Source organism: Lepidochelys olivacea (genome assembly GCF_965140295.1).
Source record: "Lepidochelys olivacea isolate rLepOli2 genome assembly, chromosome: 3".
Classification (NCBI taxonomy): Eukaryota; Metazoa; Chordata; order Testudines; family Cheloniidae; genus Lepidochelys; species Lepidochelys olivacea.
This window is the reverse complement of record NC_140413.1, coordinates 148261523-148276201: the sequence shown is the minus strand read 5'-3', so window position 1 is coordinate 148276201 and position 14679 is coordinate 148261523. Positions and strand designations below refer to the sequence as shown.

Sequence of the window (14679 nt, the reverse complement as noted above, 5' to 3'; positions counted from 1 at the left end):
ATAACATTCATAAACCAGTCGGAGAACACTTCAATCTCTCTGGTCACGCAATTACAGACATGAAGGTCGCTATCTTAAAACAAAAAACCTTCAAATCCAGACTCCAGCGAGAAACTGCTGAATTGGAATTCATTTGCAAATTGGATACTATTAATTTAGGCTTAAATAGAGACTGGGAGTGGCTAAGTCATTATGCAAGGTAGCCTATTTCCCCTTGTTTTTTCCTACCCCCCCACCCCCCAGACGTTCTGGTTAAACTTGGATTTGTGCTGGAAATGGCCCACCTTGATTATCATGCACATTGTAGGGAGAGTGGTCACTTTGGATGAACTATTACCAGCAGGAGAGTGAGTTTGTGTGTGTGGTTTTTGGGAAAAAAAAAAGGGAGGGGGTGCGAAAACCTGGATTTGTGCTGGAAATGGCCCACCTTGATTATCATACACATTGTAAAGAGAGTGGTCACTTTGGATGGGCTATTACCAGCAGGAGAGTGAGTTTGTGTGTTGGGGGGTGGAGGGTGAGAAAACCTGGATTTGTGCTGAAAATGTCCCAACTTGATTATCATACACATTGTAAGGAAAGTGATCACTTTAGATAAGCTATTACCAGCAGGAGAGTGGGGTGGGAGGAGGTATTGTTTCATGGTCTCTGTGTATATAATGTCTTCTGCAGTTTCCACAGTATGCATCCGATGAAGTGAGCTGTAGCTCACGAAAGCTTATACTCAAATAAATTGGTTAGTCTCTAAGGTGCCACAAGTACTCCTTTTCTTTTTGCGAATACAGACTAACACGGCTGTTACTCTGAAGACTGAAAAGATTTCTATTCTACATTTAGACTGCTATCCTCACTTACATGTTTGACATCATCTGTAAATTGGAATTTAGGTTAAATACACATGACAAGGTTATTTCTTCTTAATTCATAGAGCTCAAGAAAGAGGAAAGGGCACTAGTCACAACAAATGATTTTTCCAGGAATTAAGGATATTTAGGTTCTTGCAGAGATAAGTTCTAAAGCAAATGGCTTCAGAAAAGCTCACAATGGATAAACTTTCCTGTTAAAGTTGAAGAAACTCAGGTTACCAACCTGCTTATTACAGAAACTTTCAGTTTTTTTTATTTCAGAACTTAGGCTGTTCAGATCTGCTAAAATAATAATTTCTCCTACTGCTTGTGGCAGACTAATAAAACTATGGTAAGAGTCAAGCTATGTCTGTGATAACTTCACTGCTGGTTTCCAACCACTCACTCATGATTTGATGTGTAGAAACATTAGCTTTCGCGTTTCCTCTTTTAAATACACAACCCAATCTCTGGTCTATTTTTTCAGATCAGGGTTCATACCCAAAAGTAAATGAATATACGAGAAAGTTTTTAAAAGCAACTACAGCTTCACTACAGGCACTTGTACAAATAGTTAAAATCATCATAAAAACATTTTCAGTATAAATTGCCACTGCCATCTAAACAGCTATACAACAGTACAACAACCTAATAATTATTAAGTACTTTACCATAAATAAACAAATGCCCAATAGTACAAAAGCTTTGCAAAGTACTTGAAGGCCAAAAAAATCCAGGATCTGTAGGACCAAGGAGAGAAACAAATTCCAGAATTGAGGACTTGTCATGGAGAAAGCTCTGCCAGCATCTTTCTCACCTAGAGAAGGTCCCTAGCTTGAGCACATTTGATGACTGACTGCAACTACAGAGATAAAGTTTGGGGAGAGGGGTAATCAGGGTCCAAACCATTTAGAGCTCAATAGGTCAAAACATCTTAGATTCCAGACAGAAACTAACTGGCAGTCCGTGCAGATCTTGGAGTACTGGTGTAATGTGCTCTCTGCATGAACCTTTCCTTAGTGGTAACTGTACTCTCCTCTACCCAGTGAAGTTTCGAACATGTCTCAAGGAGAGCCTTATATAGAACACATTGTAATAGTCTAATCCTGAAGTGACAAAGGCCTGAATAATGGTCACTAGATCCGCATATAAAATAAATAGTTGCTTGCACCCTATTTGCAAAGGAAAGAAGATAAAACTTAATCTTATCAACAGCGGGTACTTGAACTTCTAGAGGACCAAGAACGCCACAAAATCCCAAGGTTATGAGCTTGAGTAACTAATGCCCAGAGCTGATCTAAACTCTGCCAGGTAGCTTCCCACACCTTAAAAACATTTCCCCAGTCTTCCTCATAGGAAGCCTCAGCCAGTTAGCCTTCACTCAAGTCCAGTTACATTCAGACACAAGGTAAGGCACTTTTGCTGCACCTGCCAGAGCTGATGAGGTGGAAACAAAGTTGGGTTCCTCAGCAGCCCATGCCTACTTACGAAACCTCCCAACAGACTCATATACACACTGAATAGGAGGAATGGGAACATGGAATTTTGCAGCTCTCTGCCATGGTCAATCACCCAAAACCAAATCTGTGAACCCCCAGAAAGAACTGAACAAAACCACTCCAAAGTGACTCTGTCTATCCCTACTAGAGACTGCAGACGCATCACCAATCCGAAAGCAGTAAAAGTTGGTCCATGACAACATTATAGCCTCCATCCTACATATTTCCGTTTCAGCATCATATTTCCTCCAAATCACCACCACAGGAATCGAGGGAGCCTGACCCCCACCAAATCTTAAGCTCCAGGCAGCACTGTTTCACTCTCCTAGCTACCCTAAGACAGCCACTGAAAAGACATAGCTGTTGCAGCTGGGTTCTAGAACAGTGATTTCTTATGCAGGCTTTAAGCCACATTAATATACCAATCCTCCCCAAACAAAACACAATTCCAACGCCCCCCCCCCCTTTCTCCCCCATCTTACTCAACAGCTTCTAATTTTTGCTAGTTTCTCTCCCGCACACCAGATTCACTATTCCCTGCAACAATATCCCTTACTTCACAATCAATCCCAGCTCCATAAGATTCTCAATAGGAGCTACTGGAGACTCAACAATTTTTAAACGCAGGACTGGTGTAATGTGCACTATAAGGTGGGTAGAAAGCTGGCTAGATTGTCGGGCTCAACGGGTAGTGACCAATGGTTCCATGTCTAGTTGGCAGCCGGTGTCAAGTGGAGTGCCCCAGGGGTCGGTCCTGGGGCCGGTTTTGTTCAATATCTTCATTAATGATCTGGAGGATGGTGTAGATTGCACTCTCAGCAAATTTGCGGATGATACTAAACTGGGAGGAGTGGTAGATACGCTGGAGGGGAGGGATAGGATACAGAAGGACCTAGACAAATTGGAGGATTGGGCCAAAAGAAATCTGATGAGGTTCAATAAGGATAAGTGCAGGGTCCTGCACTTAGGACGGAAGAATCCAATGCACCGCTACAGACTAGGGGCCGAATGGCTAGGCAGCAGTTCTGCGGAAAAGGACCTAGGGGTGACAGTGGATGAGAAGCTGGATATGAGTCAGCAGTGTGCCCTTGTTGCCAAGAAGGCCAATGGCATTTTGGGATGTATAAGTAGGGGCATAGTGAGCAGATCGAGGGACGTGATCGTTCCCCTCTATTCGACATTGGTGAGGCCTCATCTGGAGTACTGTGTCCAGTTTTGGGCCCCACACTACAAGAAGGATGTGGATAAATTGGAGAGAGTCCAGCGAAGGGCAACAAAAATGATTAGGGGTCTAGAACACATGACTTATGAGGAGAGGCTGAGGGAGCTGGGATTGTTTAGCCTGCAGAAGAGAAGAATGAGGGGGGATTTGATAGCTGCTTTCAACTACCTAAAAGGGGGTTCCAAAGAGGATGGCTCTAGACTGTTCTCAATGGTAGCAGATGACAGAACGAGGAGTAATGGTCTCAAGTTGCAGTGGGGGAGGTTTAGATTGGATATTAGGAAAGCTTTTTCACTATGAGGGTGGTGAAACACTGGAATGCGTTACCTAGGGAGGTGGTAGAATCTCCTTCCTTAGAGGTTTTTAAGGTCAGGCTTGACAAAGCCCTGGCTGGGATGATTTAACTGGGAATTGTCCTGCTTCGAGCAGGGGGTTGGACTAGATGACCTTCTGGGATCCCTTCCAACCCTGATATTCTATGATTCTATGACATTTTATTTGGGTGTCCAAGTATGGACATAAAGGCTCAATTGTAGGTATCAGTTTTTGAAAATCGTGGCCAATGTGCCCTATTTTCAAATATGGAAGCTTCAATTTAGTTCTTAATTCCATATTTAGGAACTTAAATACCCACTTTAGGCACCTAAATTAAGTGCTGATTAAGGTGCCTAGGTACTTAAACTTAGGCATTTATGTTTGGAAGTTGGATCTTATAGTAAAAACAGGTAAGTGCTAAGGGATCAAGGAGGCAGAATTTCTAAGTTTTTTATAAAACTATCCAAACAGAGATAGACTAGACTTCTCCTCTTGATTCAGAATGCACCTTTTCCATCAAGAATGCTGCTGTCTGAACTGATAGGAGCATCAAAACCCCCAAATAGAATTTTTGAGAATTACTATAAATTTCTATTATTGATTTAGTGACAGATGAAAAAGATTAGGTGATACAGGTCCTGGACAAGCTAATATCACTGTAGGTAGCCTTACAAGATCTAAGGTCAATATGAATTGTTCTGTAACACAGGAATATTACAAAGACAATCCTTTTTATTTCATCAAACTGTCAGTTCTTTGGCCTAATACAATAGATATACATACTGCTGAGTCCCAGAAAGAGTATAGAAGTTTCTGTGGTTACAATTTCAGTTCAGTATTAGATCCAAAACTGTGAAGACTTTTATTTGGAAGATAAATACTTTTATTTGGAAGATAAATGTTACTGTATGATTTTAGCTGTACTGTTGCTGCCTTAATACTTTATTGTGCAATATCACAGACAGCAAATTACTTAATTAGTTTTTAGTAGATTCTCTCTTATTTTCATATATCTTACCTGTCTTACCTTTCCTGCATGTCAAAGAGACAAATCCTGCAAACTCATCCTCATGAGAGTAGTTATTACTCACCTTGGTAATATTACAGTCAATGCACGTATACCTGTGAGTAAGGGCTACTCAGATGAGCAAGTGTTTGCAGGACTAGACTCTTAGGCAGAAAGAGCAAAAGAGTCTGACTAGCTTTATAGTGAATTATGGAACTGCACCAACAGTTTTGATCAGGATAATGAAACTTGTTTCTGTAAATATATTGTCAGTTGTACACTTCCAACTGCCCAGTTATCAAGTTTACTGCCAAACAGCAACACTTGAATAGATTCTACCCATTCTCCCCCAAACTCCAGAGGCTCAGTCTCAGCTGGCATAAAACCATTATTTTACTTTGAGGGGGTCTATGGGAATCATTTTAACTTACAGCAGGAAAATAGCAGAATCCCCATTCATCATTTTCAGAAACAGGAGGGTTCCAATGAATGATTTTCATCACTGGTCTACAGCTGATCATATCACGGTTTCTACCCTTCTCATTTACATGCATTAACTGTGATATAAGTTTCCTGTCTTCATCAGATGTTTTTATGTTGGATGGTGTTGAGACAGGGCAGGTTTAAATCTAACCATGAAAAATTCAAGCAGCCAAAATAGTCCAAGGAAAGCCAGGACACAAAAATTACTGGTTATTTTTTAAGACAGGAGTTCCCTTTATAACCATTTTTAAAACGGTCGGACAAAGGCTGCAACTCTGTTCAGACAGCCCAATATTTTCTCTTATGTCTGTCATCTATAATCTCAGATACAAGAATGATATAAGGAAAAAAGAAACTGCAGGTCACTGAATGATCATTCTGTGATCTACCAATTTTATCATGAAAATGTTCTGGTGATAATGCTTCCCCCACCCTCAGATCCTCCTTAACGTATGTTACAAATCTTCAGGGTGCCCCAACAACAGAAATATGCATACTGCTACAGTAGTAAATCCGTCGAACACAAGGTATAAGGTATTTGACAAAGGAGCAACTCTAGGGCCCCCAGTCAGGACTTGAACCTATGACCGTCTGGCCCAGAAGTGTGAAAGCTCTCTCCTGAGCCAATGATATCACTTTTAAGTGTCGTAGACTGAAAACGTCAAATGATTCATTCATTCAGTTCACTCAGCTCTAAGTTTTCCTTGGTAAACGTTCCTGAAGTGGTGAACTGCTCCCAAGGTTTGGGTTTCTATCTATAATTGTTCTTACATGATAAAAACAAGGCTCTTATTTTCACATTCTTTGCTCCACAAGGAAAAATATAATAGTGCCAAAAAACAGTTCCATTTGGGATCAAAACATGGCTCATGGTTTCAAATGAATACAAATATCCTACCCGTTCCTTCAGTGCTTATTAAAATTCACATAAGTGAACTGTATTCACCTAACACGTTCAATTGGAAAGAATTAGTTTTCAATGGAATGAAAAGAGTCATCCCTGATGACTGATAAATTAACTCATGGCTTCTTGTGTAGAGACATCAACAGTAATAGATAAGAGGGGGGAGGGACAGCTCAGTGGTTTGAGCATTGACCTGCTAAACCCAGGGTTGTGAGCTCAATCCTTGAGGGGGGCCATTTAGGGATTGGGGGCAAAAATTGGGGATTGGTCCTGCTTTGAGCAGGGCATTGGACTAGATGACCTCCTGAGGTCCCTTCTATGATATTCTAAGAGGACTTGGAAGAAAGGCATATAGAAGTATTTGTCTAGTACAAAATAAAGATACCTGGGCTCTGAAGTGCTCTTGAGCAGTACCTCAGCCAACTCCTGTTCTGACTTGTAGAAAACTAGTTCCAGTCTGCCTGGCTGACCCATAAATATATGATTCACCCCTGATGGTTTAAATGACTATTTGAGTTGGTCTGCTTCTTTCTGAACGAGATGGTCTGCCAGAAAGTCTCTCACTCCTGCCAGCGGAGAGGCAGTCCAAACAGAACTCTTCTCTGTCTGTTCAAGTAGTATGTGGCAACTATACTGTGTGTGAGAACCTGCACTGGCTATTTCTTGATAAGAGGAAGAAAGCTTTTGAGAGCCAGGCTGATGGAGCTTAGCAAAGAAGGTCTTTAAAAACATGAAATGAAGTCTAAATCTTCATTTGCAGCTTTTAGAGATCATTGTGGAAGTTCATTAAAGGATAATCCCTCATTTGACATTTTTTCACACACAGTAGTCACACTACTTTTTCTTTTCTATTACAAAAACCCAAAACAACATAGAAGGAAAGGAAGTTTCCTAGACAACAATATTTGGCAGAGAGAGAGGAAGTGGGAACTTTTGTGGGGGCAACCTTTTTTTATAAAGTTAAGGCTTCAGTGACATACACAGGTCCCTACCAACCATCACGACTACTCCAAAAAATTTGGCAGCAATGTGATTCCTAGAAGGTAACTGTGGAGGCAATGTCAGCAAGGAGAAACACACATTATATACAAAGCCAGTATGTTATATCTTGCTTCCCAGGTTTCACTGTATATCAGAAATCTTTTGCCACAATAACTGGTCAATCAGATCGTTATTTTTGGTGAAATCATAGTAGTTTGCCTGATAGTTTACATTTAATTATATACTTTACTGCACCATGCTGATGGCCCATCTGTTCCTATTGACATAATGGGCCTAATTTCTGCCTTCCGTTATGAAGATTCAACCTCCAGGAAAGTCCATAGGAGCTGCCCCCCATGTAACTGAGTAAACCATTGAGCCCAACCATTTAAAAAGAATTTAGTATTTTAAAATATTTTAAAAATGCATTTAAAAGAGAGGCACAGCCTTTCTTTGTGGGTCACCTGCAGGCAGATACTGAATCTTAATGTTATATGCTTTTATTTAGCACGCACACTGTACATTGTGTTCTATTAGTTGCTGGTAATAACTAGATTGCTGCTTGATTATTTATAAAAAGCAGATAGTATCTACATATTAAAGGGGAAACCAACAACAATTATTCCATGTAAGCCAAAGAGCATTCAAAGGTTCTCACTGGAATCAACAAAACATGCTTCCAAATGGCATGAAGAATTATTCATTCCTATTTTCTATTTTAAACATAAATTGAATTCGAAAATTTGACCTATAAAAAGATAATTAAACATTACTTCTCCCTTCATTATCTATCTTTAATGATCATTTTATTTTATAAATGTGTGTGGAAAACCAGCAAAACAAGCAGAGTGTGTGTGTATATATATACACATACATACATACATACACACACACACACCCCCCCACAGCTTGTTTTGCTGGTTCTCTTCTTCCATGGATCAGCCCTGTAAGAGGGCGGCTTGCCCATGGGCTGGAGAACCTGGGGCTAAGCTAACGATGATTACAAGATGAGCCCCACCTGAGAGGAATCAGGTGGTTCAAATATTAAAGGCAGCAGGAAGCTACAGGGGAGAGTATTTCCTACTGCGAGGGAACTACAGAGTAAAGCTGTAGGGAAAGAGAGTCTCCTGCAGTGATCCCTGAGGAAGTGACAGTTCTTTAGGGAAGAGAAGGGCTGGGTGGATGATTTCTTTTGTGTTTGTTTTTGGGAACTTTGTTAATTTAATAAAAAACCCAGACCCCAAAGAAGGGCTGTGATTGAGCAAGACTGTGTGAAGTTTTGTTTAAGGAGCCCTGAAGAAAGGGAAAACAAGGATAAGGCACTATAGCGGCACCCCGGCCACGAGGGGGGCATTCAAGTGACAGGGGTGGTAATACAATCCCCAATTAAAGGGCTACACTCAGGGGCTCCAACCCTCCCCAGACAGGACTGGTGCAAAGGGGAACCTTGGATTTATTCTGCCACTTAATTTAGAGCTGCCATTTCTACACTTTTTATTCTGATTCTCTCTTGGCTGATGGTTTAGCTATCCTTTTAGCGTATTTCTGTAGCCCCCAGAAATACTGTCCAACTGCACAAAGGCCCAGATCCTCAAGCACCTTCACATGTGCATAATTTTTATGGGACTACATACATGCTGAAATGTAATCACATGAAGAGGGTTTGCTGCATTAGGGCCTCACTTGGCTAACCCTCCTCTGTGTCACTTCAGAAATGAGCTCAACCACTTTCCTGATGAAAGATCCAATCCCTGGTTGCTCCTGAACCAGGATTCTTTGTATGGATTTGCAATCAAACTCTGCAGACCAGGCTTCTAGTTACTTTTCTGCTAGATTGGAAGTTGATACTTTTCAGTTATTTATCACAGAATTGCAGAAATTAGAGACTTAAAGGCCTATTAGATCATTTCATCTGGCCCTCAGACAGTGCTGGACTCTTCTCTACAGTATGCTTACCAGTCTTATTTTAACTATACTAAACACACAGTTCTGTTAAGCATTAATTTGATACATAGTAAGTTTAGTAATCGATCACTGGCTGAATGTCATGCTTTTAAGGGCAAGTGTAAAAGCACCTCTTACCCTGAGTCACCATCTCTTCCAATGCCCAGAATTGTCCGCAGGAGCCTTTCTGTGACATTGCTTGGCTTACAAGGCATGGAGAAGGTTGCAATTTCCTTTCTGAAACAATCCCCCTACTCCTTTTTTACTATTGTCTGGGAAGCCAATGTACTTCATGCTCTATTCGGGGGCAGCAGCCAACAATTACCCCAGCCAGTCAATTCAAAAATCATATTTTATTTTTAGCCTTACAGAAATAGGTCCTGATCTTCCAAAGCATATAAACACATGGGTAACTACTAGAACAAGCGGAGTTATGCTTGTGCTTAAAAGCTTTGCTGGTTCAAGGCCATTGTGAGTAAATTATAAAAAATAAAACATAAGTAGAAACAAACACACCTAGGCTAATACTTTAGAACACTAAGATCTTGTCTACACACAAAAACTGAATCACTTTAACTATAACGGTATGGTTAAAATGATACAACTCCCACACAGTGGAAGAAGTTACTGTATATATCAGTAAAAAAGTGCTTATACAGGGATTGCTTATACAGGAAGGGGAATAAACTAAACCAGTAAAAGGCACCTTTATACTGGTATAAAACTGTGTCCACATTAGAGATTGGACTGATATAACTATGCTGGTAAAAAATTACCACCTCTCCCACCAGCCGACACAGTTATACTAGTACAAAAACTGTGTGTGCACCAGGCCTAAATTACAAAATACTGAAATATTACTTATATATGGCATGGCATAAAATCATAGCATCATAGACATGTAGGGCTGGAAGGGACCTCTTGTGCATCCCCCACATGCTGAGGCAGAACCAAGTATATCTAAACCATCCCTGACAGGTGTTTGTCTAACCTATTCTTAAAAGCCTCCAGTGATGGGAATTCCACAACTTCCTTGGGTAACAGTTAGAAAGTTTTTCCTAATATCTAACCTAAATCGCCCTTGCTGCAAACTAAGCAAACTACTTCTTGTCTTACCTTCTGTAAACATGGAGAACAAGTGATTACTGTCCTCTTTACATATTTGAAGACTGTGTTCTCCCTCAGCCTTCTCTTCTCTGGATTAAACATGTCCAGTTCACCTTTCCTAATAGGTCAAATTTTCTAACCATCTTACTATTTTTGTTGCTCTCCACTGGACTCTCTCAAATTTATTTACATCTTTCTTAAAATGTGGTGCCCAAAACTGAATTCAATACTCCAGCTGAGGACTCACCAGTGTCGAGTAGAGAGGAACAAATACTTCCCATGTCTTACATACAATACTCCTATTACCATATCCCAGAATGATTTTTGCCTTTTTCCACCAGCATCAAACTGTTGACTCATATTCAATTTGTGATCCACTATTCCCCCCAGATCCTTTTCAGCAGTACTACTGCCTAGCCAGTTATTCCCCATTTTGTATTTGTGAATTTGACTTCCCCTTCCTAAATGCAGCACTTTGCACTTGTCTTTATTGAATTTCATTTTATTGACTTTAGACCAATTCTCCAATTTATCTAAAACATTTTGAATTCCTATACTGTCTTCCAAAGTGCTTGCAACCCCTCCCTGCTCAGAGTCAGATGCAAATTTTATAAGCACACTTTCCACTCTATTATCCAAGTCATGAATAAAAATATTGTAAAGTACCAGACCCAGGACAGACACCTATGGGCGCAGACTCAATATGTCCTGCCAGTTTGACAGAAAACCATTGATAACTACACTTTGAGTACAGTCTTTCAACCAGTTGTAAAACCACGTTAGAGTAATTTTATTTAGACCATATTTCCCTTGTTTGCTTATGAGAATGTCATATGGGAAAGTGTCCACAACCATACTTAAGTCCAGCCTTACTTAACTCATATCTATTATGTCCCCCTTATCCACTAAGCCAGTTGCTGTGTCGAAGAAAGAAATTAGGTTGGTTTGGTGTGATTTGTTATTGACAAATCCATATCGGCTATTACTTATCACCTCATTTTCATCGAATAAAATAGCATCTCTTCTCTCACAGCTTAAAACTCTGCTGCTCTAACAGATCTGTGTTCAGGCCACAAGTCCCAGAAAGAGGTCTGTTTATAACCAGAGAGACTTCTCCCCATACCCGTTTAGCTTCCAGTCATATTGATAAAAAGAATTTTGTGTCCTTACACAAAACAATATTTTTTTGAAATAATAAGACAAACACATTCATTTTCCACTATCTATGTCAGCTAGCTAACGCTCCAAAAATGTCAGTAGTATTAGGCAATATTCCCTGGGAGGATGCATTTCCCTAATCAATAGCAATACCCCATTTTTTTCTCCCCTAGCAGGCTTCCTTATCTATCTTAAATGACCAAGACTCATTCTTCTGTAGGTCTAATTATTCTACACAATACCTTTAGTAACACTTCATTATTATGTCAGTATGTCCCTTTGAAGGCAGTCTAGTATAAGATATAATTGCTCCATCTGTATATATGCAAAAATAAGTTATTAAAATCCATAATATTTATGTAGAAGGAAAAATTCATATATGTGTGTGGGGAGAGAGAGAGAGAGAGAGAGAGAGAGAGAGAGAACAGGCTACATCATCTGCCATAGAGGGACAGAAATTTTAAAACTATAAAATAAAAGTAACTCTGTGGAATGACAAACTCTTCTTTCACAAAAATCATTCACTGAAAAGCAAAGCAGTCCAGCAGGGCTATAGAGGAAACTTGCCAAGTTAACAGATGAAAAACAATTTCTTACTCTGGTACTTTTTCAATAGGCAGCATTGTATGAACATAACTTCCCCTCTAGTCTATTAAACCTTAATATTACCCCAGACCACAATAAGAAGCAGCATATTTCTTTCTAAATATTTACTATATGTTAGCATATAACAAGAAAATAAACCTACTCTGAATTTTGCTCTATAATATTAATGGGCAAAATGTATCAGGCCTACATTTTCTGAAATGGCTCTAATTTTCAGAATGCCAATAAAAAAAATGTAAAGCCTGAGTTTTAGAGGTGCTAATCACCCACAATTACAATTGAAATGAATAAGAAAGGTTGATGCTCAATGTGACTTGCACTCCATATGCTCTATGAAAAATATGCTTGGAATGTGAATATAATGTAACTGGAATATGCTTTATGCAAAAGGTTTCTTATAAGGTATCAATACAAAGCTTATAATCTACTGAGTGTGTTCATCCTATTTGTATCTACGTATCATTCTTGTATCTAAAACTAGAAATATGAAGTTAACTCTGAGGTCCTGTTGTAATTATGCATAGTGTGGGCCGTTAATGGTGGTTTAGAATCTTGATGGCTCCCATTATCTAGAACAATTGGTTGTAAATGGCTCTGTTTACTTGTAAGCCTTCCTGTGTTCCTGTGAGTCAGGATGGAAAGAAGGAAAGAATCAACGCTTGGGGCCTCACGGGACATAAGACCATGTCACCTCGTACTGGAATCCATCTTAAACCTGGTCCTTTTCCATTTAGAAGGAGGGGTGGGGACCCAGAGAGACAAAGGATTCCCACCTTGTGCCAAAGCTATAAAAGAGGGTGGAACAGAACAAAGGGGACTGCAGTCATGAGAAAACCCCTAGTTACCAGCTGAGCTTGTACTAACAAGAACTATACCAGGGAAAGGATTGGCCCAGACTAGAAAGGAGTCTAATCTGTGAAAAAAGTTTATTGGAACATCTCTGAGGGTGAGATTTACCTGGATTCAGTTTCTTAATGTATTAGGCTTAGACTTGCGTGTTTTGTTTTATTTTGCTTGGTAACTTACTTTGTTCTGTCTGTTATTACTTGAAACCACTTAAATCCTACTTTTTATACTTAATAAAATCACTTTTGTTTATTAATTAACCCAGAGTAAGTGATTAATACCTGGGGGAGCAAACACCTGTGCATATCTCTCTATCAGCGTTATACAGGGCGGACAATTTCTGAATTTACCCTGTATAAGCTTTATACAGAGTAAAACGGATTTATTTGGGGTTTGGATCCCACAGGGAGCTGGGTGTCTGGGTGCTGGAGAGAAGTGACCTGCTGAGCAGTTTTTGGTTAAAGTCTGCAGCTTTGGGGCTGTGGACCAGACCTGGGTCTGTGTTGCAGCCGGCTAGCGTGTCTGGCTCAACAATGCAGGGTTCTGGAGTCCCAAGCTGGCGGGGAGGCTCAGAGGTAATCTCAGCACATCAGGTGACAGTCCCAAGGGGTTCTCTGTGACTGAACCCATCACACTCAACACTTCTGAAAGTCAAGCCCCAGTGTTTTTAAAACTGAGGCAGCAAAAATTAGAGGTCATTTTTGAAAATCTGGACTTTAGTTATTTCCATTTAGCAGCATTGGTTTATGGACAGCCAGTTTCTTTTTTATGCTATTAATTCAGGTATTGAGAATACAGGGAAAGAGATTAAAATGACTACTGGCTCTAAAAATCATCTTAGGAACTGAAATGTACATTTCCTTACCTGAGTCCTTCATGGGACAGAGAGCACACTGCATGCCCCAGGCCTCACCATATAAGCAGCAGCACTCAGTGTATGTAGTCTGCTTTCCAACCAGAGGCCGGCTACAAACAAAATCCTCACTCAGATGTTGCCAGCAAAGATCCTGGTAGACTTCAGTTTCTTCAGTTTGTTCTGAAGGAGAAGTCAGTATTACATCAGTACCACAATGCTCTTACTATTTCAAAGACATTAGTAAAATACAGTGTTATCTAAATGAAGGTTACAAGAATAATCTAACATTATTGCTTTACATGAAACCAAAGCTGGATGGGTTTACTAATGAATTCAAATGTTTAACTTAGAAATTATGACTACGTGATTATGACTAGTGATTTGGAGTGGCTCAAATGTTGACTGTCGAACTTGAGAAATCTGAAAGGGTCCTGGTATTCAGAAATTGTTGAGCACCTACTCTCAGAAAACCAGGCTTCTTTAAAGATTCTCAGGCTAGGCACCCAAGAGTGGGACACACTGAGTTTCTAGTCACTTCTGAAATTCTTTGCCAAGGAGTGCGATTTTTCCAAAGTGCTCAGCATTGACTTAATTCTACTCCCATTGGAATCAATGGAACTTCCACTAACTTCTGTGGGAGCTGAGTTAGGTCAACGCTAAGTGCTTTGGAAATCCCATCCAAGGAGTGAACCCTAAAATACATTAACTTGGATTTCCTTACACTGGGTAAAGATTGTATCAGTAAGACAGTTTAAGAAGTTTGTCCGCTAGAGATGGGTGGAATATTTTTGACACAATATTTTTGTCAAAATATGCTGTTTTGTCAATGCTGAAATGTTTTGTAGGGACACATTGGTTTCAATTAGGTTTTTGACAGGAAGGTTTCTGAGTTCCAGGGCTCTCTGAC

At 40.0% G+C, this 14679-nt stretch overlaps 1 protein-coding gene across 10 annotated transcripts in view; it reads right to left on the bottom strand.

The window, feature by feature from the left end:
• The window catches only part of LTBP1 (latent transforming growth factor beta binding protein 1), a 377380-nt gene that overhangs the window by 29687 nt on the left and 333014 nt on the right, over positions 1-14679 (bottom strand). For all 10 annotated transcript variants that reach the window (XM_084625002.1, XM_084624994.1, XM_084624997.1 and 7 more), the window contains one exon: positions 13782-13952. In XM_084625002.1, the coding sequence (XP_084481128.1) occupies positions 13782-13952 (171 nt within the window). The remainder of the gene's footprint in view (positions 1-13781; positions 13953-14679) is intronic.